The 26,175-nt window shown below is 49.6% G+C and overlaps 12 protein-coding genes across 12 annotated transcripts; 1 reads left to right on the forward strand and 11 right to left on the reverse strand.

Moving 5' to 3' along the window:
* Positions 1-107: 107 nt before the first annotated feature.
* Positions 108-965, reverse strand: P174DRAFT_437946 (uncharacterized protein). Its single transcript, XM_024826425.1, has 3 exons — positions 596-965; positions 473-537; positions 108-420 (listed from the first exon to the last, which is right to left on the reverse strand). Exons 1-3 carry the CDS (start codon positions 737-739, stop codon positions 375-377), a joined length of 255 nt encoding a protein of 84 aa, XP_024688080.1. The 5' UTR covers positions 740-965; the 3' UTR covers positions 108-374.
* Positions 966-3,196: 2,231 nt separating this feature from the next.
* On the reverse strand, positions 3,197-3,655 carry P174DRAFT_417159 (Aldo/keto reductase; the record flags this gene model as incomplete). Its single annotated transcript, XM_024824579.1, has 1 exon — positions 3,197-3,655. One exon carries the CDS (start codon positions 3,653-3,655, stop codon positions 3,197-3,199), a length of 459 nt encoding a protein of 152 aa, XP_024688081.1.
* Positions 3,656-3,994: 339 nt separating this feature from the next.
* Positions 3,995-5,922, reverse strand: P174DRAFT_447977 (purine and uridine phosphorylase). The gene is made up of 2 exons (XM_024828723.1): positions 5,388-5,922; positions 3,995-5,236 (listed from the first exon to the last, which is right to left on the reverse strand). Exons 1-2 carry the CDS (start codon positions 5,779-5,781, stop codon positions 4,140-4,142), a joined length of 1,491 nt encoding a protein of 496 aa, XP_024688082.1. The 5' UTR covers positions 5,782-5,922; the 3' UTR covers positions 3,995-4,139.
* A 549-nt stretch (positions 5,923-6,471) lies between these two features.
* Positions 6,472-7,594, reverse strand: P174DRAFT_437949 (histone H3 K4-specific methyltransferase SET7/9 N-terminal domain-containing protein). The gene has a single exon (XM_024826426.1). The coding sequence runs from the start codon at positions 7,112-7,114 to the stop codon at positions 6,509-6,511; it is 606 nt and encodes a 201-aa protein (XP_024688083.1). The 5' UTR covers positions 7,115-7,594; the 3' UTR covers positions 6,472-6,508.
* Positions 7,595-8,098: 504 nt separating this feature from the next.
* Positions 8,099-8,730, reverse strand: P174DRAFT_49464 (uncharacterized protein). The gene has a single exon (XM_024830860.1). It carries the CDS (start codon positions 8,540-8,542, stop codon positions 8,153-8,155), a length of 390 nt encoding a protein of 129 aa, XP_024688084.1. The 5' UTR covers positions 8,543-8,730; the 3' UTR covers positions 8,099-8,152.
* A 1,596-nt stretch (positions 8,731-10,326) lies between these two features.
* Positions 10,327-11,313, reverse strand: P174DRAFT_417162 (bZIP transcription factor; the record flags this gene model as incomplete). The annotated part of the gene is made up of 2 exons (XM_024824580.1): positions 10,327-11,102; positions 11,208-11,313. 2 exons carry the CDS (start codon positions 11,311-11,313, stop codon positions 10,327-10,329), a joined length of 882 nt encoding a protein of 293 aa, XP_024688085.1.
* Positions 11,314-12,213: 900 nt separating this feature from the next.
* Positions 12,214-13,511, reverse strand: P174DRAFT_400542 (putative short chain dehydrogenase/reductase). The gene is made up of 5 exons (XM_024823902.1): positions 13,351-13,511; positions 13,239-13,287; positions 13,106-13,171; positions 12,594-13,034; positions 12,214-12,521 (listed from the first exon to the last, which is right to left on the reverse strand). Exons 1-5 carry the CDS (start codon positions 13,439-13,441, stop codon positions 12,245-12,247), a joined length of 924 nt encoding a protein of 307 aa, XP_024688086.1. The 5' UTR covers positions 13,442-13,511; the 3' UTR covers positions 12,214-12,244.
* Positions 13,512-14,052: 541 nt separating this feature from the next.
* Positions 14,053-15,126, forward strand: P174DRAFT_500973 (alpha/beta hydrolase; the record flags this gene model as incomplete). The annotated part of the gene is made up of 1 exon (XM_024831006.1): positions 14,053-15,126. The coding sequence occupies one exon, from the start codon at positions 14,053-14,055 to the stop codon at positions 15,124-15,126; it is 1,074 nt and encodes a 357-aa protein (XP_024688087.1).
* Positions 15,127-15,808: 682 nt separating this feature from the next.
* P174DRAFT_427677 (ankyrin repeat domain-containing protein) lies at positions 15,809-16,633 on the reverse strand (the record flags this gene model as incomplete). Its single annotated transcript, XM_024825458.1, has 1 exon — positions 15,809-16,633. One exon carries the CDS (start codon positions 16,631-16,633, stop codon positions 15,809-15,811), a length of 825 nt encoding a protein of 274 aa, XP_024688088.1.
* Positions 16,634-18,675: 2,042 nt separating this feature from the next.
* P174DRAFT_417166 (uncharacterized protein) lies at positions 18,676-19,591 on the reverse strand (the record flags this gene model as incomplete). Its single annotated transcript, XM_024824581.1, has 5 exons — positions 18,676-18,768; positions 18,916-19,098; positions 19,152-19,325; positions 19,382-19,405; positions 19,460-19,591. The coding sequence occupies 5 exons, from the start codon at positions 19,589-19,591 to the stop codon at positions 18,676-18,678; spliced, it is 606 nt and encodes a 201-aa protein (XP_024688089.1).
* Positions 19,592-20,729: 1,138 nt separating this feature from the next.
* P174DRAFT_49500 (uncharacterized protein) lies at positions 20,730-22,104 on the reverse strand. The gene is made up of 4 exons (XM_024830862.1): positions 21,941-22,104; positions 21,701-21,862; positions 21,637-21,643; positions 20,730-21,573 (listed from the first exon to the last, which is right to left on the reverse strand). The coding sequence occupies exons 1-4, from the start codon at positions 22,061-22,063 to the stop codon at positions 20,954-20,956; spliced, it is 912 nt and encodes a 303-aa protein (XP_024688090.1). The 5' UTR covers positions 22,064-22,104; the 3' UTR covers positions 20,730-20,953.
* Positions 22,105-22,339: 235 nt separating this feature from the next.
* P174DRAFT_437956 (DNA-directed DNA polymerase delta POL3) lies at positions 22,340-26,081 on the reverse strand. Its single transcript, XM_024826427.1, has 3 exons — positions 25,576-26,081; positions 23,338-25,520; positions 22,340-23,284 (listed from the first exon to the last, which is right to left on the reverse strand). Exons 1-3 carry the CDS (start codon positions 25,969-25,971, stop codon positions 22,546-22,548), a joined length of 3,318 nt encoding a protein of 1,105 aa, XP_024688091.1. The 5' UTR covers positions 25,972-26,081; the 3' UTR covers positions 22,340-22,545.
* Between the last annotated feature and the right edge of the window lie 94 nt (positions 26,082-26,175).

A 26,175-nucleotide genomic window follows, 5' to 3' on the forward strand; every position in this document is an offset into this window, starting at 1 on the left:
GCGGCAATGGTTGAGGGCATAGGAGTCGTGCAGCAGGTATTGCGAGGGTTTATCAGATTTATAGCCATTGCTGCATAGCATTCAGGCTAAGTTGACCAAGAGTATGTTTTACAAGATCAGCCTGCTGGAAATTCAAAGAGGAAAAAAAATGTTCCCCAAAGCAATGGAAAGCAGAGAAAAGTCAACAATATTCAAGAATTCATTCTCTATGGCCAGCAATCAGCTAGCAAAGGGTATAAATGAGCATCATAGGGCAAAATAACATTGCCAAAAAGACTTCAAGGCAAACAATGCCAGCAGGAACCGAGCGTATATCCATAGTTCATGACCTCCCTCCTTATGAGCCTTGAGTCCCCGACCAGCGACATCAACGCTTAACAGCACTCCTCACAGCACTCGAAGCAGAGGATACCGGCGCAACTAATCCACATTAGCCACTTTCAACAGTCAGCTAGTATAACGGGTTCCATACACTCCACAGCAAACATCTCCGGCGCCACCACCGCGCAGCTGCGTCTTCATGGCCTCCTGGTTATTCTGTAGACAGTATTAGTGTTTATTCCTGTTTTGTGAGGGTGAATGGATAGAAACGAACCGGTTGCTCAGTCACAACACGCTCTGTAGATGGGGCCTCGGGGCTAGCGGGCTGCTGCATGGTGAGGGTGTTCGGGTCCCAGGTGGGGTGTTGCTGGGCGGGAGCAGAGTCCTTGGAGGATTTGAAGAAGTCGAAGAGGCCCATTTTGTTACAGATATGTCTCGTAAGAGAGAGTAGAGTTGGAATAAGTGTGCCAGTAAGGATGAAGATGAGATGCGGAGAGATCGGCGCGAGTATGAATGGGAAAGAAAACAGGTACGGGAGAAGGTGGGCAGTGGGCTTATGTACTTGCGAACCCTCACTTCCCCCGTAGAAACGCCGGGAGAAAGATAAAAGTACAATAGCACCGCCACTAAGTTTAATAGTCGGAAATTATAACTAGTGCTCGAATCGGAAGATCAGCACTGAAATCTACGAATACGGAAGAAATCATCTGGTCGGGTGGAGTGGACCACTCATTGCACAGGAAGAATCCACGCTCTTTGGCCTTCAGCCTTGCGGACTTGCGTTGTCGGTGGGGTCTTCTTTGTCATTTTGATCATCTGGTGGACTCTCTTCGATTCCCTAAATTCATCCTTCATTTAATGTCGCATCATTATTTAATTGACTTTGGGCCGAGGCGTCGAATTTCACCTTCCAGAGCACTCTCCTGTTTACCTGGAGAGGTCAACCAAAGCGACACCCGACAGGCAACATGGTCTCAGGCGTTTATGATCCCTGTATATCTTGCCTCATCTTGAGATATCAGCAAATGGCTCAGTGAGAATACAGTATACATGAGACAAGGTTGCTGAGCAGTGTCTCCGTGTCTCAGGATCACAATCATTGTGGCTTGTTAGCAGTTAGGCAACCTCATTTCCGATGATGCGGTGAAACCACGGGTCAAAGTCCAGGTCTTGTTTGTGGCTAAGCTTTGCTCAAGCTCCATTTGCCCAGCTTGGCGGGGGCTATTCTTAGGATACTAGTCGGTGCCGAAGGCCGAAGTGATCTCAGTCTCGTAGGGCTGGCTGGCAGGTTATTACGTCGCGGTCCATGTTCTACCATGGCCACCCGTTTTGCTCAGGGTTGCAATCACCATGCACCAGCGTAACTTCATATTTCGACAGAGAATGGGAGGACTTCTCCACTACAGGCCAACAGTGATGTTGTGGAATAGTAGCGCTGTACTGGAGAGGACGAAATCACGTGATTATTCATCGACAGTTAGGTCTTTTTTATTTCAAGTGATCATTCCTCAAATACACGTGCTTATGTGGTAACATATCTGTACTCCGTATAGCCTCATATCAATTTCAATCCCCTCCTGGCTGGTGATGAGCTAACAGCTCGATCAGGTACAAGCTGGCGGCCAATTGACAATTTTAGATGTCATATGCCCTAGAACGATGTATGATGGGTGATTTAAAACGTGCCCATCATCCAACCTTGATGTGGTGCCTGAAATGTACCGTTCTTTGATGTACCATAAATCTGTGCCTGAAGAAACAGGCAGCCGCAAATGCTGGCCAGAACTGCATTTGTGGCTACTCCGGCCACCGTAAATTTTGCATCAACCGCCATCGACATCAGTCTTCAGAGTCCGAAATAAACTGACAATTTACCAAAATTCAAATCTATTCAAACTATTCCTAAACAAGCTCCCTTCCTCAAAATCCACAATCTCGATCAGGGCACACTCCAACCAAAATGAGCACAAATCCCCCTGAACAAGACATCCACTCCATCCGCGAAGCAGACTACCTCCGCTTCAAACACTACGCCGCCCTAACCTTCCTAATCGCCTCACCCGTGCTCATCGCCCTGCCCCCCGAAAACTAGACCACCTGACCGTCCTCCTCGGCGGCGCCTTCTGCGTCTCCGCAAACCACCTCACCCGCGAACGCACAGGGCGGAGTATCGTCGAGCGCATCGAGGCGCGAATTACTTCCGCCCCGTCACTGGTCATATCCGATCTCCCGAGCCAGCGGGCGCAGGAGGTCCAGGCGAAACTGCGTGCGGCGCGGGATGCGCAGATCCGGGAGGGAAGTCTAGTGGGCGAGGAGCTGGAGAGGTTGAAGGCGAGGCGGGAGCACGACAGGGGGTTGCGGAGCGGATTTGGATGGGTGGGGAGACGGAGGGGTGGAAGGAACGGCGGCTGAGAGAGGAGCAGAAGGCGTTGGAGGAGGGGAAGGGGTATGGGGATTTGATCAAGGAGCATATTTGGGATGTGTGGACGTGGGGCAGAAGGATGGGGAAAAGGAGGAGGACAAGAAGGAGTGATTATGCAGATGGGGTGGTGGTTTCATGGCTGAATTGTATGATATAGGCATGTATATATGGGTTTGGAAAACTTTGGAGTTTGGCGTTGGTCAATGATACTTCAAGCCATTGGGCACCCTGAATGAAGATCCTCATTCTGAACAATTGGATACTTTGAATTGTTTCGCATCAATCGTGAATTGCGAAGGTGTTATACTCTGCGCGGGTCTCAGGACATGCTTTGGCTTTGCCTATTCATAGCTGAGATGCTCGAGACTCGGAACTAAGCTCTGTACGCAAAATCACCAAAGTCCTAACCTTACTTAGTCCAAGGATCAAATCGCTCGAGTGTATAGTGTTCTGTTATCGAACCCCAATCTCCGCCATCTTCTTATCAGATAGCCGGGAAACACCCCGAAGATCCTGCGTAACCTTGCTGCTGGTCGATCCACCAGGGATAGGAATTATAGTTGGCAGTCCAGGTCTGCCGCTGAGCGTCAAGATCCAGCCTAGTGCAATCTGTGCCAGAGCCACCCCTTTGCGAGCCGCGAGAGCCTTGACTTCGTTCACGAGCTTGATGTTCTGCTTCATAGCATCGTCCTGGAATCGAGGCAGCCTCTTCCGGGGGTCGTTGCCCGGAAGGTCGGATGCTTTAGTGAACGCGCCGGCCAGGACTCCCCGGCCGAGAGGGGATCGAGCAATCACGGGGATACCAAACTCGACGCAGGTTTTGAAGACGCCGTTGTGGAGGGCATGCGTGTCCAGATGGACAGTTCTACTTCCACGAGGGCAATAGGGTAGATCCCGTATCTGTTCGGTCATGAATAGTTAGATTTCATGTTGCCACTAGGAGCAGCAGGTTTGAGAAGGAGTAGATGAGGACTCACGCTTGTTTAATAGTCTCTGCATCATTTACCTCGCTTAGACCAATGCCCACAATCTTGTCTGATCCGAGGAGATCTGCCAAGTATTCCACCATGCCCTCTAAACTTACGGCTTCGTAGACGCACAGTTCCATCCTGTTTACACCATATCTGCAGTCGTTTCATGATCAGTTCGATGCTTGAAGTAGCAATTAAGCTCATATCCTTACAAATCAATTTCATAGGGAGAAGCACAATTGAAATGCTAATTAAGGAATTCAAGGATGACGAACGATATGCAGATAGTCATATCCCAGTAGCAACGACCTAGTGAATCTCATTTTTGCAGATCCTGCAACGGGACGACTTAGCAGCTGACTATGTGTCATTTATGGCCTGAATTGATCCATGAGATATCCCACAGTCTCACCTGCGGCTGAAGGTTACCGCTTGTCCGTTCGAATATATCGTTCCAAAACAGCTTTCATAGTAGAAGCAGCAGTGGCTGAAGCGTAGTGCTGCCACTTCTTATTCTTATGACAGTCTGCATAGTCACAGACGCCTTTAATAATGATGCAGGGCATGTTGTCCCATACACCTGCTCCCTCCATCTCAAAGGCAATGATGTTGTCGATTGCAGCAATCATATCTCTATCCTCCCCAGATTTCATGACTGTGTCCCCAGATGCAATCGGCCCAAAGTGTATAGCAGGCTTATGCACGTTACCGCTGTTCTGATTGTCTTTTATACCTGCAAGTCGCTGCCTTGGCACTAGTTGGCTCTCATCGCATTTCAGTTTTATACATGTGGAGTCGAGAGCTTCTTCACAGACAGGATCTGATTTGCCGGTACACTGGTTGCAAATTTGACAGTTTTGATCTTCAGAATGTTTATGACGATAGGCAGGCTGAAACAATCGGTCTTCCGCAATATCAGGAGGCTCATATTCCCCATCATCGACCTTCATCTGAAGATGTTTAAGGTGGTGCAGCATTCGCGACTGGAGAAGGTGCAAGAATCTTCGCGTCCTTAATGTCGCCACAAAGGCGCGGATGTCCGCATTGGCCCTCCCAAGACTGTCCTGCAGTGTATCTTTCCTTTTGAATTTGTCCGGCAGACGTCTCCCAAAGTCATATTGAATTACATATTGACTGATCACAACATCACCCAGCAATATCTCCTTACCTTCTGCATTCTTTGGGACAGCGCCACAAATACCCACAAGCAGAGCAAGCTGCACTCCTCTGTAGCTGGAACGGAAGTTTGCTGCTGCTCCCGCTGCGTTGGCTTTACCCATACCCGGTAGGAGGGCAAGGACCACATTATATTTGCCTATCCTGCCAGTTGTGTAGGTGTTTTGATCCCCTGAGATCCTGCCGTAGCGATCGCCATCCTCGTCCCAGTATTGGTCGAAGAGCGGGGTAACGGCGTTGAACTCGGTCTCCAAGGCGCATATTATGCCTACTTCAAACTCATGGCGATGGGATGGTGGGCATGAGGGCTCGGTGTCATCATTCTTGACTACTACAGGAGCTGCTGCTGCGAGACACTCAAAATTAGCGAGTACACCAAATGGCGGAAAAAGAGTAGCAGACAGAATCCGCTACTGAATGTTAACTATGCCAGCGTTCTTGGAGAGGGCCATGAACGGGGGTGCATTGTCACAACCCACTCGAAGCTTGGGTCTTACCCGATTGAAGTTGAGGCGCAAACTGCCCAAGATTATTAAGAACTCGAGTTCCAAAGAGAATACTCCAAGACAGACTAGCAACCATTCCAGCCTGGCCAACGAAGCTCACTCTTTTGTTGGCAGTATCGATCTGGATGTTGTTGATATAGCGAGCACCAGTTGCCTCCACGGTCCTGATGGTAGCGCCTGCTGTGTTTGTTTGAACTATTGCCAGCGACAACCGATTGTCAATGTACGACAACGGCCAGAAAATGTAGTTGCCCCACAACAACACGGGATATGAGGATATCGAACAATCGGTGTCAACGGCGAGCTTTGTGCCAGATGGAGGGGAACAGTTGCTCGCATCAACGTAGTTGATGCTGGGCTCGCTACCCTGTCCAAGCGATGACATCTTCCTTCGTTTAACGATTTATTGAGAAATGTTAAATGACTTTGATTGAGGAATCTTGCGCTCCCTGCGTCCGTAGGGAACTAACTATTGGGTATGATGGGCATTTAGGTCCTCAGCGCATGGTTCGTGTACAGAGGAGTGTTTCCCTGTTCCACTAAGCATGCGTAGCAATAAGGTAGCTCTCTTCTTCCCGACCATGGGCAGCCTGGTAGTGAGGGGTATCCCGACTTAGTGCTGAGTAAGAGGGAGCAGCTTCTCTGTAATTTTTGCCGCTGTCATGCATGGCAAGGGTGGTGGGAAACGTAGCTAGCAGCTGAAACGTCCTGGAGATACGAGGGATAGATGCAGATCTAATTGGCTCGGCTTTTAAGTTGTTTCCATTCTTTCTTCCTCCTCGCTGGAGCCTTCTGCCGTGCTCAGCAGTGATGTCCAGCCGATACATTCCGGTCCTAGCAAACAACTACTATGTGCCAATATCACTAGTTCACTACAGAGCTGTGATGGCCGCGAGGTCATTGGTCCCGAGCATAGGCCCAACCCGAGAAAGGAGTCAGGTATGGCCTGAGTTCTCTGGTCTCAAATACTCTAGAGAACCATTTCGTGCAAGCGTCTCTTTGACTGTGCGGTGGTAACTACTCCATATAGAGTTCAATCTGTTTGCTTCCACATACGTATCTTCCTGCTCAGGGTGGCATGCACAATTCACAGTTGTCTGTACATTAACATATCAGTTGTCCTGGAAACTTCCATCTATCCAAGTCCCACGTCTAACCTTTCCGTTTTCGTAGATCATTTTCCCATGCCCATGAGGAATACCCCTGTCTTTGAGATCTCCTTCATATATCTGCCCCTTTGACTTGTGAAGGCGCCCGTATCCTTGTCCTGTATCAGTTCTGTCATCCCAGGTTCCCGTATAATAGTCCCCGTTAGGCCAGCGCTTTGTGAACTTTCCAACCAAATTGTTGCTCTTATAGATCCCGTTGATAGTCATGCCATCCGGTAAAGTATAACTTCCGGCACCGTCTCTTTTCCCGTTAACGAAGCTACCAATATAAATACCCTTATTTTTCCATTGCTTCTCTCCCCGACCGTTCGGCGCATCATGACGCCACTCGCCGTCGTAGATGTAGTCTGGACATGAATATGCGCCCTTGAACCATCGTTCACCGTTTTGCCACTGTCCTTCGTAGTAGGACTCTCCGTCGTTATAAATTATTTTGCCTTGGCCGTCAGGAACCTTGGAACCATTGGGCTTGACAATCGCGGTACCAGTGTACTTGCCCGGATTTGCTGAGGTGGTCCAGGGCAAACCGGTCACATGGGTTCCTGTCATTATAGCAGCGTTCGAATCTGCTATTTACTCTGTTTTCAAGGCGGACTCTGGGCGTCGCCTACTTGGACTGGAACCGAAATACTGCCAATCTTTTGGGAGATTAGCACTTTTGTCGGAGCTGGAACATGCCCAGCGGAGCTGTCTATTAGCGTCGATGCTGTATGTTGGTAGCCTAATTTGGGCCAGCATGTCAGCATACCTGCATTAAAGCCAGCCTCATACTGAAACCCTCCATACGTATCCTAAAAGGTCGGACCTTGAACTCCTTGATAGAACCCCGCGAAGAGAAACCAAAACAGAATAGTGTTGGTTCCGAGACTCCGCCCAGACTGACCGGCTACCGTCTAGCTCCAGAACCAACTGTGGGGTATCAGGCCTGTATTGTACGCTCGTTAGCTGATTTTTGACCTCTTTTATTTTTCGTGACTGGCGTAATGAACATGCTGCCTATCTCTCTCTCTCCATTTGATGTACGACTCCATTTGGCGGTTCACGGGCACTGTTGACTCGAACCGAGGTGTGGGAATTTCCGGGTTGCAAGGGAGGACAGTTCGAAAAGGGGAAATGAGCCTGATAAACTAGTCAGTCACTATGGCATGTCAAGCGGCTATGCTATAACTATCTATTTCGAATACACACGGGAGTAGCTAGCCATTTAGCACCTTATCAACCGGACCTTGTCGTCCGACAACCTCAAGCCAGATATTTCTTCACTGTGGGGAATATTGATATTTACAAGTCTGTTAGCATCATACTCTCTCTATCTTCATCTGGCGGCGCTGTCTGCCCGAACCCAAGTTTCTTCGTAAAACTTATACGGCGAATCTTCAGGCTTCACATTCTTCACCGGATTCCCACTCATCTTCCCTTCCGGCGGCGTTGCCATTTCACCCCCAACCGCTTTGCTCGGGGGTTATGCTGTCGTATATGAGCAGTCGCGAATTCCAGGCCCCGGCGACCGAACCCAAGACCCTGATACCGGCCATCAATCATGGATCACTAAATGTAGTATGCCTTTTCAGGATCCCATATTTACCATCATAAGCATGCCGACAACCGTCTCGTCGGCGTAGATGGCTCGTACCCACGCGTCTTCGGAGTAATGCGCTTCGCAGGAGTCCAGACGTTGGGGGCGAGGTTTCCTATCTGGCCGGCTTTAGGGCTCAGGTTTGCTACGGCGCGCCAGTTTTCTTCGGTGACTTCGCAGAATATGAGGGTTGAGTAGGGTTCCTGATGGGAGTTTCTGCCATGGGCATTGATGAGGGTTTGAGTGGGGAAGCACTGCGAGACTCGAGGAAGAACAATGATCACTTCACAGTAGGAACAAAGTACAAGTAGTGCAGCCTTAACTTCCCTTTTTATACTTTGCCACAAAGCGTTGGTCTCCTCTTGCGGAATTGCCTCGCCAGACCTAACATGATAGAACATAAGCAGCTCTGCGTGGGGTAAGCTGCCAATCGCGGAACCTGTTCCGTGGGATAGTCATTGTGGAATAGAAAGAAGTCGTCTGAAGAGCTAAGCGTTGGCTGCAAGATCATTTTGTGAGCATCATGATCTGGAGGACATTGGAGATTATTCTCGAAGAGATCAGTCTTGCACTTCATATGACTGCTCCCCACTGGCCGATGTCTATCTGTGTTGTAGATCCATTGTCACCGACAGTGTCAAGTGACCATGTTGACATCTAAAGGAAAACTAGATGCTTGGAGAATCCCAGAATACAAAGGCCGAGGAAGTTGTACCGTTGGCAAGTGGCATCGAACCGGCACCGGTAAAAGACACAGCAAAAACCAATGCCATCGCGTTATTGAACTGCATCTTCATGTTTTTCTGCTTCACCTTCTCTAGGCACAGCTTCGATCTGAAAGGGTTGTGGCTCGCGGAATATGTGGGCGCTTCCAACTGGGTTGGATGAATCTCTTGGGCGTACTCGCTCAACTCGTGCTTGGAGAAGGCAGGAGTTTATATAATTTCGATCTTTTGGGACAGAGTGAATGTTGTCACAGGTAATCCTGTAAACGTACTTTGTCGGGTGAAGTGGGATGTAGATGACCTCGTCTGGCAAATCTGAGTTGTAATTGAGGATATCTTCCACAACGTCAGAGAGGTTATGATTGCTTGGGGTACCCTTTATTTCATGAAGTGCCATATTGTTAGCCGCCCTTCTTAACAAAGTGTTAGATGGGAGTAGTAGATATGATGGGGTTTGACAAATGATTTGCGTATGTTAGGATGTCCGCGATTTTACGCCGAGGAGGGGAGAAGCGATCCATTTATAGAACTTGATATGGACGCACCTGATTGACAAACTTTTGCCACGCTTGATACCAGGATAAGGATCAGCCAAAAGCAGAAAGCAACGAATACAATATGGATGTTTGTGCTGGTTTAGAAAGCTCCAATAGAATATGAGAAGGTAATGAGTAATGCTACATAGCATTATTTTGTGACCTCAATGCTCCTCCATATAGAAAGAGCAGGAATAAGCACAATAAGCAGAATAAGCCGGATCAGTAGCTAAAACAGATGATATCAGACTTCGTTCGAACTTCTACTTAGAGGACATGCCGACATGTAGTCCCTAAACACTCGTGCTAGTTCCAAGCCTTGCCAAGGACGTCCAAAACCTGATCAACCTTTTGATGACCTATATGCTCTTGTCTTCAAAGAATATTCTGTCACATAGCAAGGCATTTATCGTGGTGCCTCCCTGAAGAAGAGGGAAGTACTGGACTCTCAGTCTGGTTTCTATACTGGAGAGGCAGTACCTGGGAAAGGTATGGTATCTCTAGAAAAAGCATTGACAGAGCTCAGACTAATGTAACCCACCAAAAGGGAGACCAAAGGAAGACCAGGGTATGGAGAAGGCTATTTCAAAGCCCACTAATCAAGAATGCATGTTTTCCGGTGAAGGGGAAAGAATGTTTGACAAGCTGACTGATTTATACCGTCTTGGGGTTTTACTTGGGGTGCTTCCCAAGATGACAACTTCATCGGATTACTTTCGAACGCAAGAGAAAGGCTTCGCATGTTGGTACAAATTCCCGAATGATGATATAGAATGTTCTGGTATAGGATTAGTTTCGACAGTCTGTCAGCTCATCTGGAGGTCGTCTCATGAGAGGCACTGGATTACTGAGAAATAATTTGGGTATGCTAGGGTATCCATGATTTTTTGGTTGCGATGAGCTGCACTCCCCCTTTTAATTCAGTCAGTCGACCAGCTCCAAAAAATCTATCTGTTGCCTGTGCGACGACTGCAGAATATTCTTCCAATTTAAAGGCTTTTCTCCCCGTGCTCGCCTCCAAAAGTTAGTCGAAGCCAATAGCTCCGGAGAGTCTGTTATCATCCACGTCCATTTGTGCGCGAACCTCTCGGTGACCTCCCAGTTCTTTGGATCCCATGGGTGGCCCCACACAAGCAGCGTCGCGGCCGTGTTCCTAGTATCCCAAAAAGCCATCAGGTCATGACACAGCTCATCATCGTCGAACGAATCGCCTGCGAGAATCAGACGGTGGCGCATGCGGGGGAACGGGAAGAAATCCAGCCACGGATGATGCGGGACCTGCAGCTGGACGGGGGTCGGGCGTAAGCTAGGTGGGATTCGCTCCGTGGCAAAACTGGGCTGCCGGAGATTGAAGATAGAAATGGCATCATCGCTTCTCATCCATTCGGGGGTCATGCCGATCATGGTAATATTCTCGTTGATTGCTCGATGGACGTTAAGGCGGCAAAGACTGATCAAGTGGTCTCGCTGTGGAGAGCCGTTCAAGTAGCTCTGGTAGGCTGCCGTTTCGAACCATTGCCGGAACCGCAGCGCATGAGGCGGAGCGTTGGCGCATGGGAACTTGTCATGTACTTCTGCGGCGGCGGCGGCGGAATAGAAATCGCGCAGAGATCTATCCCAAGAAGAAGGAGCAGCAGCAGGGGGAGCGAATATGCTCGTTTCGGAATGCGGTCCTACTGGAACTACCCGCTTCCTCAAGCCTAGCAAGGTGGGTTGTCAGCTTTTGAAGTTTGTCTATCATCTTGCTTGCCGGGGGGTGGAGGGGGGAGGGGTTGATGCTGTATCAAGTTCACGTTAATACGCACGGTAGAGTCGCTGATTCAACCGGTTCTGTAATTTCCTCCGTTCTTTTCGATCTATGACGCCCGTCCAATCATCCTGTGGCGCACAAACACCTGCCTGTTGAGGCATGCTGGCTAGTGGGATCATCTCGTAACGCGGTGTATGTATTTCGTATGATGGATGTATACACTCCATGATGGAAAAGGGAAGAAAGCTGCTAGAAGTCACGAAGATGGAGCCTTAATGCAAGACGATGACAAAAATCAACTACGTAGTCTCATTACAGGGATCCACGGAGGGGCGAGCGCCCAGAGGGGCTCATAACCAGACCAAACATGCTCGTTACTTTCCACAGTGGCAGAGATGCTGTGGCTTATCAGCAACATTAGAGTTGTGCTAGTTAATGCCGGGTGCTTACGTCTCTAGCCTGATTTGGTTAACATGCCAAGAATAATATAGACTAGCTGGCAGAGAGCCAGAAAGTTGCCGCCTACTACAGTGGCAGGTCAAAAGTCTGAAACCAGTGGTATTACCGCTAGCTTAACTAGGAAATTCCTTGCCTATACTGCCACAATTTAAATCTTCAGATACCCTCTCAAATTAACAATATCACGGCGCTTTACTAAAAGTAATCACTGTAGATGCAATTATACATATTTAGGCTCTATAGTATTGGATAGAATCATTATACGCTTCATAGAAAGCATCATAATATCGCTTATAGGACTATTATGACTGCTAGTTGTTGAGAATCTATCCGGATCCCTAATCAGGCTAGCGGTAAATACATTGGATTCAAACATTTGACGTGCCACTGTAGGTATTCAGCAATTTCTATTTTCGCTGGGAGGAGGCATTTACTTGGGAGTAAGTGGCGTAGAGGGACGTCTTTCTCCGGGCGCTAATGCGCCTTGCTTACGCCAAGCCAAGCCGGACCCGCCGCAATCGATGATGAATCCATCACAAAGGATCGGCAGCTAGCGCCTCAAAATCAGCTCTACATTTGGATCGAGTCATCAAACATGCGTGATGGGATTGAAATGAACACACGTGCTTCAAGTTAAATCAACAACCCCGCCGAAACCGGGGCACTCAGCATCTGCTCTTCTTGGACCTCTCCGAGCAGCGCATTGCCTGGGTAATCATCCAAATCCAGATCCACATATCCCCGGGACGCCCATTTCCTAGCGGTGACGAAGAAGGAGTGACCGTTGACGCTAGGGTCACTAAGTATCCGAAGTAGACACTGTCCTGCATCCTCAGTCGTGGCAAATTGGACCCCGACATTGGAGACGTGGTCAAACATCTTCTCCGACAGAATATTGGTTCGGACGTACCTAGCCAACAATTTATCCATCAGCCGTGGACGCCACAACTCGGGCAATAAAGAGGTAGGTGACATGACGTACCAAGGGGAAATCACATTGACCCGGGAGCCATAATAGTAGGTGGTCCTGCGGAGCGAATGCATGATGCCCCGCATGGCCCATTTGCTCGCGCAGTACTGCGGCGCTCGGGGACAGTCCAGGAACGCCGCCCCCGAGCCGATGAGAATCAGGCAGGTATCCTCCTGGTCAAGGGTGGGCGTCGAGCCGTTTTGGCGGATGAAATAGTGGGCGGCCAACTTGGCAGTGTACAAGGGGCCCTTGATGTTAATGTCGATGATGGCCAAATCCGGTTTGGCAGGCTCCTGATCCGGATGTGGCTGCTCGAAGACCTCATCCGGGCGATGGATCCCGGCGTTGGCCACCACGTAGGCGATGCGGCCGTTTGGGGAGAGAGAGACTGCTTCTGCAAAGAGTCGGACTTGGTCATCCCAGCTGCCCGCGTCGCAGGGAACAAATTTCGTCCTTGATAAGGGCAAGAAGGTTCTGGTCAGTGATGGACTATGCTCAACCCAGAGTGCTGAGGTGGATCCTACATTGGCAGCTCTGCCGCCAGGCGTTGTCCTTTCTCCAAGTCGATATCTCCGAAGCAGACGTAGACCCTAGTATATTACTTTTTTAGCTCCTGTGGGTAGATGATGAGCTGAGGTCTCAAGGAGTGTTCCATACCCGGCGGCAACGAGAGCCCGCACATAAGCTTCACCAAGACCACTCGCACCTGTGTGTGTCTGTAAGCGAGTGTAAAATTGCGTTATTGTGAGATCATTGTGAATCTAGTTACCTCCCGTCACAATGGCAGTCTTTCCCTTCACACTGCTGGCGCCAAAGTCCCGCTCACAGTCGACTGGCCCGGTGTGGATGTAAGGGGCCATGATGAATGAGGCTTGGTCAGTAGATGAGGACGCGTACAGCTTGGCTTATCGTGGGAATGGCAGAAAAGTCAAGAAGTTGCGTACACCCAAGGCAGCATAGTTCAGGGAGAAGAACTCTTTTTATCTCCCGCAGGCAATGCCATTGCTCTGCCTCCAGTGTACTTCCGGGTTGGTATGATCCATGGATTAGAGTCAGCCTCCCAGCTCGATAGCGCTGGGAGGGCTGTTATTGGTTATTGGTTATTACAATGGATCATTCACGCAGCAAAACAGGCTGGACTGGCCCCACATGTAAGCAACTTGCGTTTGCATCAAACTTGTCCAGTGATTTCCACCCCTGACTCCCTGAGGCCCTGACTCCACTAAGAACCAAGTGTCTTGGCATGATGACAATGTCCCTCACGATGTATCTATCCCTTTCAAGGGCCTTGGTCTGCACTCTCCGGTGGCAGATGATGTAGGAACAATGGCGTGCAAACTCCCACTGCCTCCAGCGTGCTTATTTATACCACCGGTCGACCCGTGCCTTGGATCAGAGACAGAATCTTTCTCTTCTTAACCTCAACCACTCTACTAGTCTTTTTTTCGAACAAGTAACCCGTCGCAATACCATGAAGATTCCAACAGCCCTTAGCCTGACCGCACTACTTTGTGCAATGTCGGCTACCGCCCAGAACCTCTCCTATGGCGCAGACAACTTCTACCGCAGTGACAGTGTCACCCTGAGGCCGATCACATTCAAGAACCAATTTCAGATGACGGTGGCCGGCAACCTCTTTGTCCCCCACAGCCGGAACCTGACCCGCGGCGGTGATGCCCCAGCAATCATCGTGGGCCATCCGATGGGCGCCGTGAAGGAGCAGAGTGCGAACCTGTATGCCATCAAGCTGGCGGAACAGGGATTCGTGACCCTGTCCCTCGACCTCCAGTTTTGGGGTGGAAGCTCCGGGGAGCCGCGGAATGCCGTGTCGCCCGATCTGTACGCCGAAGCCTTCAGCGCCGCGGTCGACTACCTCGGCACGCAGAACGTGGTCGCCGTCGACCGCCAGCGCATCGGGGCAGTGGGCATCTGCGGCAGTGGTGGCTTTGTCATCAGCGCGGCCAAGATTGACCCGCGCATTCGGGCCATTGCCACCGCAAGCATGTACGACATGGGCGCCGTCAACCGCAACGGGCTACGTCGCTCCCAGAGTCTCACCGAACGCCAGGCCATCATCAGGGACGCGGCACTGCAGCGCTGGACCGAGCTGGAGGATCCCAGCCAGACCAGGTACACCAGCGGCACCCCGGACGAGTTGACCCCCAGCACCAACACCGTCGGGCGCGAATTCTATGACTTTTACCGCACCTCCCGCGGCGAGTTCACCCCCGCCGGATCTGCCCCCGAGCTCACCACCCACCCTACTCTAACCAGCAACCTCAAGTTCATGAACTTCTATCCCTTCAACGATATCGAATCCATTGCCCCGCGGCCATTGCTGTTCATCGCCGGCGACCAGGCTCACTCCCGCGAGTTCAGCGAGGATGCGTATGCCCGGGCCGCCCAGCCAAAGGAGCTGCTCTGGATTCCTGGCGCCGGCCATGTTGACCTCTACGATCGGGTGGATCTCATCCCTTTTGACCGACTCACTCGGTTCTTCCAGACGAACCTCGCCCGTAATGGGACTGCTTCTAGCACTCGGTGAACCGCCAAAGTCTCAATCTAGTACGATCTAGCTACAGGTGCAGAGCGCAGTTTGAATATAGACCAAAATAAACTATCTGCAGGTAACCTGCCTAACTACGGGCATATGATTACTACGAATAGAATATCCTGTCTAACTCAGGTGCATATATATATATATGTATCTAAAAGTATATTCTGCCCAGAATAATTCCACGCTCAAACCGGTGTCAACCCCCACTGGTGTTAGCTCAGCTCATTAAGTTTGTCAAGTGTCAACCATGATAAACTGCCTGAAAATCAAAAGGGAAATACAAATGCTTCTGTGGGCGCCTCAACATCAGTGTTGAATATGAACACTTGGAATTACCTCGAGACTCCACATCAAAGCGAACTTCACCAGCATGAGATGTATGTATGTATGTGGAGTTAGCCTCAGATTCCAATGATGTGTTCAGAACAACTCCCATTTTCTGTGCAATTACCTTTGGTAAACTCCATGAAGCGAGTTTGCTTGTTGCTCATCCTCTTTTGTAGATGAGAGTGTGGTTCAATGGCTTCTTCAGCCGGGGGGTTGATATAGATACATCTGACGACCAAGGAACAACAGGCCGGCAAGCCTTGTCCCGGGCCTTTGGAAGGACAAGGAACAAGGCAAGGGAGTTCTTGATGGCATGTGGGACGCGAGGTAGGGACTGTATTAATCACCGGTCCAAGGTTCTGTTTGGGTCGGGCCCGTGCTCGAGAAGCAACAACAGGATATCCATATCCCCATTCTTGGCGGCAGTGTTCAATAGAGTCTGCCAGAAGTGGTAGAAGAAATTGACCGCAGCTCCATGACTAACCAGTAATTGGACAATCTCTTTACGGCGGCCCGTAACAGCCGAAACAAGCGCCTCCTTTATCTGGTCATCGAAAACTTCACTGTAATGGTTCTTCAGATCGGAAAGCAAGATGGCAGCCAGTTCTTCGTGACCCTGGTAGGACGCAAGCGACACGGGGTGATGTCCCATGAAACTTGGGATATCCTGCCGCGCCCCTAAGGCTAACAAGGCCCTGGCGAGAGAGACATGGCCATGGATCGCTGCCAGCGAGAGCAAGGTAAACCTCTCTGGATCTGCCATGTCAGGACTCGCACCCTTGTCAATGATGAAACGAACAATCGCCTCGTGGCCGCCCCTTGCAGCGAGCGACAGAGGATGTGGTCGAAAGTTCCGGAAATGAAGCTCCCTTTCCCTGCCAAAGCGAAAAACCACTGACCCCTTTCTAGGTTCCCCACGCGGGCGTTTGATGGACAGAGGTGCACCGGCATCTAGCGCCTTTTGGACCGTGACCATATTGCCATGTTCCGCAGCCCAATACAAGGCCGAACACTGGCCACGGACAACATTCCATCGATACAAACAGGGGTCGTAGATCGAGTACAGACGGTGACTGGCCCGGGCCAAAGCTGTAATGGTTGACTGCGACATCGCAAAAGAGGCGATGAGCAGCAACAGCTCGTCTGATAGCGATTCTAGGCGGGACATTAGTGAAGGCGTCGGTGTAGTAGGAGGCAAAACGCCGTTCTTCCGAGCGGGGACGCTCCTTAATATTGAGTTGAATTTAATTAACTTGTCGAAGCCTTGAGAGCATGCGTCTCGGATGTAACCCAAGATGCATCTGTGATGCTCAGGCTAAGCTCGCCGTATGTTCTAGGCTTTAGTCCAAGCTTTCGGGATTAGCCTAGCTGACGCAAGTCACTGATAGGCTGAAAATACCCCTAAGGTATGGTCAGCTGGTAATCCCAGCATGAGCTCATAGAAAAAAATTATTCTCAAAGGGTGCTTGTTGTTTATTTTGGGGGCTGAAAGCAGCTCGTGTGCGGTCATAAGTGACTACAATGATGCAAGTGATGAAGATGGGGATGGAGGAGTGGACGAGGGAGTATAGAGATGGAAGACTGCAAGATATTAGACGGCTACGGCTATCTTACGTGGACAGTCTCTAGGAGCGGCAAGGATAATACCTGCTATTACAGAGTATCAAGCGAGCTAAGAATCAGACCAAAGAGTGGGCAAGATACAGAATTTACCCCTTGAAGAGCACAAGACAGATACTAAGACCCTGAGGACGGTCTACACCCACATTTACTTCTACAGTCCGCTTGAAAGTAAGAGAAGAGGAATAGTTGAAAGGAAACGCGAGCATTTCATTCAACACTTAATAAAAAAAATAAAGTAACAAAATCAACAGATACAACAAAATCCCCCCATTCGGGCAGTGGATCAAGGAAAACGTCCCCGTCACTCTTGTCTGTGAACGAGGTAAAAACCTTGACCGGGATACATCAAGAATGACAAGAAACCCATATCACAAATCAGCCCTCCAGCTGTCTTTTTTTTTTTTGTGTCTTTTGATCAGCTTTTACCAGTGTTTTTCAAAGTTTCAAGTCTCTCTTTCCCTCTTTCGTCCCCAGATGAAACGGTCTCCCACGATGTGGTGAGATCCATACAACGACTCAGCAGGAGCTGGTCCCAGTGAGCCAGTCCATCCTTCATCCCCAGGAAAATAAAAAATTGTTCTTCCACATCAAGTGTGCTGAGAACTGTCAACTCTCATAGGAGCTAGTCCCCATAGGCTAGTCCTGTCTCTCATCCCCTGATGTAAAACTGTTCTCCCACTTCATGTGAAAAGAACATTCATAAAACGGATTTGATCACTTGGATCAGTCCTCTCTCCTCAAACGAAAAAAAGTGTCTCCCACTTCATGTGGATGAGACTACATCTTCCCCAAGGATCTCATGATGGGATGTTTCATGATGTCCCTTGACTGAGACTTCAAAAGTCTCCTCCGCTGGGATTCTCCCAATCCCTGGCCGGCGCCGGCCAATTTCCTTGTTCACACTGTTCTTTTACTGATTGTTCAGCCGGTAACTGGAGGACGAAATCCGATCAAAAGTTCAGTCGCTGCATCGGAGCAGTCGATAGGCGAAGGTAGACTGAGTTGAACGGAAAGGCTTGCCATAAGGTTGTGGTAGTTGATGATGTGATAAGATTTGAAAATGGAATTGGCTTGTCGCCGCAGATTGATGGCATCGACTCGACTGAAGGTTTCTCGGTTGTTGGATTGTGGATCGGTTGGATTGTTCCCACGATTTGAACGATTAACCACCATGTTGACGCTGCTAGCCCAAAGTGACCTTCGACAAGAGAGAGAGTCGAAGTCGGAACGAAGGCGACCCGGCCGACACCTATTGGGGCCCTCAATAGGGCGGCCAACAGTCGCAAAAGCATCGTTCAAATTGTGTGTGCAGGTGAAACATATTTTGTTCGTTGGTTTATTCTTTGTGATTGTGATGTTGTGGCTTTCTTGGAGGTTTCGTTTTTCCCGGTCAGAACAATTATGCGTTTTTTGTTGTTGTTCTCCCGTCAGGCATCACAAGCAGTCAAGCAATGGTGGGTGGGACGCGGCATTGCCATTGCCAACGTCCCGAGGTATGTCAGGTTCGCGGGGGTTTGGCGTGCCAGTGCCCAGAATGGACAATTTGCTGGGCTATCCTGGCCCCCCGGAGGTAAAAAAAAAGACAATTTAGAAGCAGAAGGGGGCACCAACCACCTGGACGCCGGTGGTGGTGCTCCCCTGAGCCTCGTCGTTCACAGCGAGGTTCAACATGGCTGTGGCCTGAAGATCGTCAGCAAATTGCTAAGAAAAGTAGGGAGGAGATTGGACTCACAATCCACAAAGCCCCTGAGTGAAATACTCAGCCCTCTATAAAGGTGTTAGTATGCTGATCAAAAGCCTCGATTTGGACCTAGGACAGGAACTTACCTCTTCGCCGAGGGGAGGGGCGTCTGTCATGACCACGTCTCTATCTTCTTCAGCCGGGGCCGTGATGGGTGCAACAAATGCGTCCCTCATCACAACGTCACCATCCCGGGTGCGTGTGAAAGCAGTACGAAGCTGCTGTGCACGACGCTGGTTGTTGTTGTTGTTGCCCGGGTGTCTAGGCGCCTATCGTTCTGTCAGCTTGATAGTCATAAAAGGTCGAACAGCAAAACACGTACGGCGTTTTGCCAAGGCTGTCTGTTGTTGGGCACATTGCCCTGCCGTCCGGAGTTGTTCCCACGCTTGCGGGTGTTCGCCCCATTCGGATTCGGAGTATTAGGAGAACGACGAGGCTGCTGGTTGGGTCGCTGACCGCCAGCGTTTCCTCCTCGCCGTCTGTTCCCACGAGGGGACTAGAGGAAGTCAGCTTTGTGCCTCAGGTAATGGACAAAAGGGGAAGTGAAGCTACATTTTGGTTGCGACTCATGCGACCCTAAGAGGCCAGTTAGCAACGAATACATATCACACCAGAGAGACAAACACTTACATGTCCATTGCGGTTGGTGTTACCGCCAAATTGTCCAGTTCCGTTCGGTTGGTGGCCATTGGAAGCAGAAGCTTGAAGAAACCGGGCCATGTCCCCGCCGAAAGTATTAAATCCGTGGGTGTAGGAAGCCATTGGGTTTTTGGTCTTCCTCGGAAAAAAAAGGTAATAAAAGAAGAACAGTTTCAAGAGGGTGAGGGTGATACGGAAGTTCTTTTTGGCGAATACCACTGCTACCGGCTCTGGTCGGTTTAGCTTACTCTCCAGAACGGATCCCTTTATTTCCTTCGTGAGTGAAAAAAGGTTAAAAAAAAGGTCAACGATTTGAAAGCAGATTTGTTTTGGCTCTTTTTTGTTTTTTGGAGTCCAAAAGTCTGAAAATTCAAAAACGGCTTGAAAAGCAACGCTCCGATTTCAGCCCCTATTGAGAGACAACGTATAGCCAGTGGGTGCGTGAGGTGAAGGTCTGCGGTGTGGAAATGTAATAAAGAGCTCTTGTGGTGTTCTTTGGTTTCTTCGAGTTGGAATCTGGAATAGTCACTTGATACCTGATGGTAGCAAGTAACTGAGCACACGGTTTGGGGCTGAAGAAGAAAAGAAATCAGAGAGAGTCGCGGAGCAGATTGACGGGCTTCTTATAGACGAGGGCAGCTCCAAGAGAAGATGTAATAACTCGTCGAGACCGTGGTTCAGAAAGACGGTTGACATGAAGGCAGCCATGCCTACCGGAGCTGAGAGTGCTCGAGATCATTCATTTTCTCAGGATTTGTGGGCGAGAAGGTGTGTTGTCACCTTGATTCCCCCAGATTGTATGGGTACCACATTTCCTGTTCCTGAATTTTCCGGGGAAATAAGCTTATCAGCGGGCGGATCTACTAAAAATAGCTTGTCAACCTGCATTTCCGCAGGGAATGCTCCAATCATATTCGACGCTTGGGGAGTTTTTCCTCAGGGCTTCTCGTTCCACTATTCTACATCTTTAATGATTGGTTGAAGCTTGAGGATTTGTTCTGTACATCTTACTTAGAACTATGTCTTTCCTTAGAAAGGAAGAGAAAGAACATACCAGCTCTGGGCCATCCAATCAACTGGTAGAACCAATTCGAAGAGTTTAACTCTGTTTTTTCGTTCCTGACTTTGATTTTTCTGCTCGCTGACCTCGTTGGAGAGACAGAGCACAGTAAGTCCGCAACGTCCAAGAGAGCTCACAGAAGCGAGTTGAATTGAGCAAGCTTTTACCAATCTGCTTGTTCCTGACTTTGTTGGCTCGTCTTCCTTATCGTGTTCAAGGCAAAAAGAAGAAGAAGAAGAAGAAGAAGAAGAAAGAGGGAGCGAGCACAGCTACCAGCTCTATGCCGTCCAATAGATCTCCTTGGAACATACTCAACAAGCTTTTTCCGTCTTTTCGTTCCACTGTCTGAGAAAGGTCTCTGGCTTAAAATAGAACGAAAAGACAGAAGGCCAAGTCAGGATCGTCCAATCGAACTCGCAATCAGCTCAGGAAACTTTTCGCTGTCTTTTTCTCACTTCTGACGTCGACGTCTTTTCGTCCAGAATCGCTGGGTCGCGCTTTCTCCCTCCGAATTTGCCACCTGATGTCTGCGAGAAAGCATTGGGTGTCTCAGCGCTCCCCTCCTCTCCTGCACCGCTAGTTTTGACCTTCTTCTTCCTAGGCCTAGCGATACCACCAGGCGACGAGGCAGAAGCGCTCCCGTTCGACGCAAGACTATCCCGTTTCCTCTTTTCGGGCTTAGCATCTCTCTTCTTGCGTCGCTCCTCCTTGATTTTCAGTCGCCGCTGGACTTCCTCTGAAATATCCTCCGTCTCTAATGCCACAGGCATCACATCTGCGACTTCCTGCTCGGCGCCGGGAATAGCTAGATCCAGCCGCTTGCGCTTCGAAGACCGAGAAATCGCCGCGTACGGCCGGTCCTCCTGCGCCTGCATCAGCTGGACCTCTGCCTGCATGACGTCCACATCCTCATCCGCGCCCTCGTCCACTCTCGCCCGCTTATGCTTCTTCACTCCTCTTTCTCTTTCTTTTGAGTGATTACTTCGCGCCGAGTCACTGTTGCCATTTCCCGCTGCCTCAGGTACACCCGCAGAGGGATTCCGTGCTTCGTTATCGTCAATTCCCTTCTCCCTCCCTAGATTTCGGCCGAAATCGGGACCAGACTTACTATTCATCTAAATGACCCATTAGAACCAAAGACAAATTACCAGAACAGTCTCAGAATAACTCACGAGCTGTTTCTTGATTACCCTGAATTGCATCACTAACTTATTCGTCTTTTCGGCCATCGAGGAAACCAGTCGGAAGGAGTCCCCATCGCCCGCGACTTGGCACTTCACACCATTCAGCATCTCCAGATGAGACAAGAGGACGGACTCATGCTGATTGCAAATCTTTGTTTTCGAGTTCCGTCAGTAAGGGGCCTGTTACGGTGTGTTATCTATCCGGCTAGCATGCATTCAACTACCCACCTCCGACCATGAGAATAGCTTGCGCTGAGTGTCAAAATTTTTTGACTGAGGATTCCCATTTGTTTCATCGCTAACGTCTTCAACGAATGGATTTAACGGGCGCTGGTGATTGCTTGATGGCATGATGGCATGGGCAGACTCTCAATTTTGACCCTGCGTTGGATTAAAGCCCGCAAATCCTTCGATGATCGACGGAACTGTCAGATAAGCCGAGGCTCCCGCGCCAAGGCTCCGCTACTGTCAGCCATTCCCATTAGCGCTCATTAGTGTCAGATGTGGAGTTGTCCTGCGAACCATGTCGCATGCACAATTTCGGAGTATCTATTGTCTAACTACACTTCTCATCACTGTTGCACTGATTTTTATTCACCAGCGCATATCGATCATAGAACTCATATCCAGATCCATTTTTGAGCTCAACATGTTAACGCCAGAATTAAGTGCTGTACTATAGTGATATCCTGACCTCCTGTGGCATTGTGAATCGTACATAACCAGATGCAAGTCTCATCTTCGCCAATACGCCATTTCAAAATATCAATCATGCTCAGACGCAGCCCAACAGTCATACAGACAGCCGCCCTCAGCACCCAAACCCCAGCCAACTACCAAGCACCAGGATCAAAATCGAACCGCGAAAGTTCTTTCTCCGCATCTTCGACATCCTTCTTTGCCTTCATTCGCATGTAGAAGATGGGACAGTCTCGAGAGGAGCAAATTACCTCGCAGTGCAAGCTACCCTGACAACGCTGGCATTGAGTCCAGAGCCGTCCGAATCGGACCTCGAGATCCGATACTTTGGTCAATGTCTTTGTGTAAAGCTCGCCAATTCGAGGGCGGCAATGCGTGCAAACAGCGCCAGCCATTTCTTCTTTACCTGAAAGAGGCTTCTTGCAACCCATACAGGTTTGGGTCTTCTTCGCAAATTTCATCAGGCCTCCCAAGGTAGGTGCCGCCACTGAGATGGACCGAGTGTGTTCACCAGTCAGAAGTTGATTGGCCTTCTTCTCACCAAGTATGGGTTCGAAAATACGACCCAGAGGGTTCGCCAGTTGGTTGTCAAGGTAATATTTTGTGTCGATCGGAAGGTTGTTCTCCAGAACGTATATAGGATCTTCAGACTTCTCGTAGTTCTTCGAGCCTCCAGCGCCCTTGACAATGACATAGGCCACACGATCACCGAGACTTGGCGCAGAGCCTGCGTCACGCTTTCGCATCCGCTCCGCGAGCTCAACGTGTGCCTGCTTGGCTGTGTAGTCGGCTTTGGAGAGCGCTTTGGTAATCACAAGCTTTGACATATCAATCTTGTTCTGCAGAAGATCTGAGATGGTTTCCTTGACGTAACTACGAAGCAAGTCAGCAAAGACCACAACACCGGGGGATAAGCCATCACTTACTCCTGAGCGCCATCGATGTCTCTGTCAATCAGAATCTTGTGCAGCACCGTCTCGATGACATTCTGAACCAACAGGCAGTTATCTCTACGGACGGTTTCAATACCCTTTGTATCCATTTTATCGAACTTGTTCGGATTGGTCCAGTAGAGCCCGGCGTATCTCTTCTTGTTGATTAGAAGATAGGGGAAGTAAACCTTCTCAAACTCGAGTTTAATGGGCTTGAGAAACTTGGAAGAGACATAATCGGCTGCCTCCTGTCCGAGTTTCATGGCCTCTTGCAGTTCAGTCACGCCAAATTTGACCATGACCGAGTCGGTATCACCGTAAATGACCTTGGCATCATGGGAGTAACCATTAGCGATAGTGTATCTGGCTTCAACCTCCTGCTTGGTCTTTTCAATCATTTGGCGTCCGTAACTAGTGGTACTACTCGCAATGGGAAGACAGGGCAGCTTTCCGACTGTAGCACCAGTGAGACCGTACACACTGTTGGCGCTGATCTTCAGGGCAAGCTGTCTTCCGTTCAGCACTGCTTTCTTGAAGGGGTCCGTTTCGACGGCCAGCTCTTTTTTCGCCCGTTTACGGGCAGCAAGCAATTCTTCCAGAATTTGCGATAGGAGACCTTTGCGCACTTTTGTTGTGCAGAACATGTCGCCGTTCGGAGTCACAATGTAGTCTTCATCTTTCTTGAGCTTCAGTTTCTCAACGCTGCTCTTGTTTAGTAGAGTCGTATAGCATAGGTTATGTGCTTGGATGATTGAGGGATATAGAGATGCGAAATCGAGGGTCGCAATCGGAACACCGTAGTACCCGCGACTTGGTTCAATAACGGTGGCACCTTCATAGTCTTGTTCGTCTGTCGACTTTATATTCGGGATGACAAGCTGTTGCTCAAGGGCTTTGCGAAACAGTTGACTAAGGAACTTGACTTGCTGGCCGCGAGAGAGGAGAAAGTTGAATGGTACACCCGTGACCCTCGCCATCTCAGTATAATTAACCAAGCACATCAGCTTGTCCATCAACCGTTGTGGCAAGTACGCATCCTTCAAACAATACACGGCTAATCGCCGCCTCGAGTCAGGAGTCCCATTGAACAATTCCGTAATCATCGTATGGTGGACATCCTCTTTCTGCTCCTTAAGGAACTCGTAAGAAACGGAGTTCAGCGTGTAACTTCGCAGCTGATAGTCTCTTTGCACCAACTGCAGAAGATCGAGCTGAATCCTTCCGTTAGTGTTTGTTGCCTTCGTGTCTCGATTACCCATCTGCTTGCTGGAAAAGTTTGTCGACGTCGCCTGCGACGCCATGCCTTTGAGACGTGTCCAATATGGGAATCCAGTGCATTTGAGATGCTTTGCCCGGTCCAAGAGATATGGAAAATCGAAGTTGGCGATGTTATATCCGATGATCACATCTGGGTCGACCTTCTCAAGGAAGTCGCGCCAAGCCATCAGCATTTTCTCCTCTTTGTCGAATTCCAAAATCTGCGTGTTCACAATCAGACTACACGTATCCAGAACGAAAACATTCCGAATGAACGGTTTCGATTCTCCATAGCGGGTGACAACGTTTGCTATCTGAATGACGGGGTCTTGATTCGGCTCCGGAAAGATGCCTTTGCGTCCGGCGCACTCGATATCGAAGGACAGGATGCGAAGAGGCGCCATTTTAGCCCATTCACCATTGGGCGGGTGAGATATCAAGTCACGATAATCGATGACGGCTTCAATCTGACAGTTTGACAATTTCTCCCGAGGGCTGAGCAGGCGGTATTTTCCGGCCTTTGCCTCCACCCATGACATACCAGCAATGTCCGTGTCAATCATGAACCTGAGAAGGTACTGGATATTGTCGAAGGTCAGAATACCAGCATCGGCGTTACTCCACAAGCCCTTGTAATTCAAGCCTTGCGCATTGTTCTCCAGCGCACTTCGGACCTTGCTGATGAACTTCGGTTCCGTGACTGTAATCTTCAGATAATAACTCTTCTGGTTTCCTTGAAATCCATAAATGTTCTCTCTCATTGTTATTTGAACCGACTGAATGACTGGTTGAAACTGTCCTAGTTTGCTCTCGAGAAAGGCACGGTAGGGATCGCAATCTTCCTTGGTGAAATTCACCGGCGCCGCGATATATAGGTAGTGTTGAAACCCCGTGACATGGAGCAAAACTGATTGCCCGGCCTGCATCGAAACCATTAGCAAACCAAGTCGACTGGCTGTGAGAGAACAAATCTACCTCTGTAACTCCGAAAAGTCTTACAGCTGTCTTTCCGCCGGTAATCGTTCCCTCTTCTGCGTCAATTTGCTGGAAGCAGATGTTATCTCTGGTCTCATCAAAGTCACCCAAAGGTGGCCGCTCCCATTGCTGGTCTTTTTCCGAGTTGCTATCTTTCAGCCCGTTCATGTCCTGGGTCAACTTTTCCAGAACTTCCTCTTCGAACTGGCTCTTCTGGGGCTGACTTGAGCCGAAAGATTTCCGCAGGCCATTCTGTGATAATGAATTAATTGCAGCAGAGGGTTGTGCATCGAGCTTTCGTTTCTTCACGGTGCCGGGGGTGTTCAGTACGGTGCGAGGATTATTCGTTGCATCACCCAGAACCCGCTTCTGGGGCATTGCGACGGCTTCAGGCATGGTGGCGAATCATACACGAAGTCTCGTAGTTCTGCGGATGGGGAGAAGGACCGTCAAGACGAGAGAGAAACAGGGGTTAAAGTGCTTTAGAAAGTCACATAGATGGAAATGTTATCGGCGGACAATGCGCTCCCCGATTCGGGAAGTCGTGTCTTGGTCGCGCCTCGACCGTGACGCTCTTTACGCGTGTGACAAATCACGTGA

Source organism: Aspergillus novofumigatus, assembly GCF_002847465.1.
Source record: "Aspergillus novofumigatus IBT 16806 chromosome Unknown P174scaffold_1, whole genome shotgun sequence".
NCBI classification, from domain to species: Eukaryota; Fungi; Ascomycota; class Eurotiomycetes; order Eurotiales; family Aspergillaceae; genus Aspergillus; species Aspergillus novofumigatus.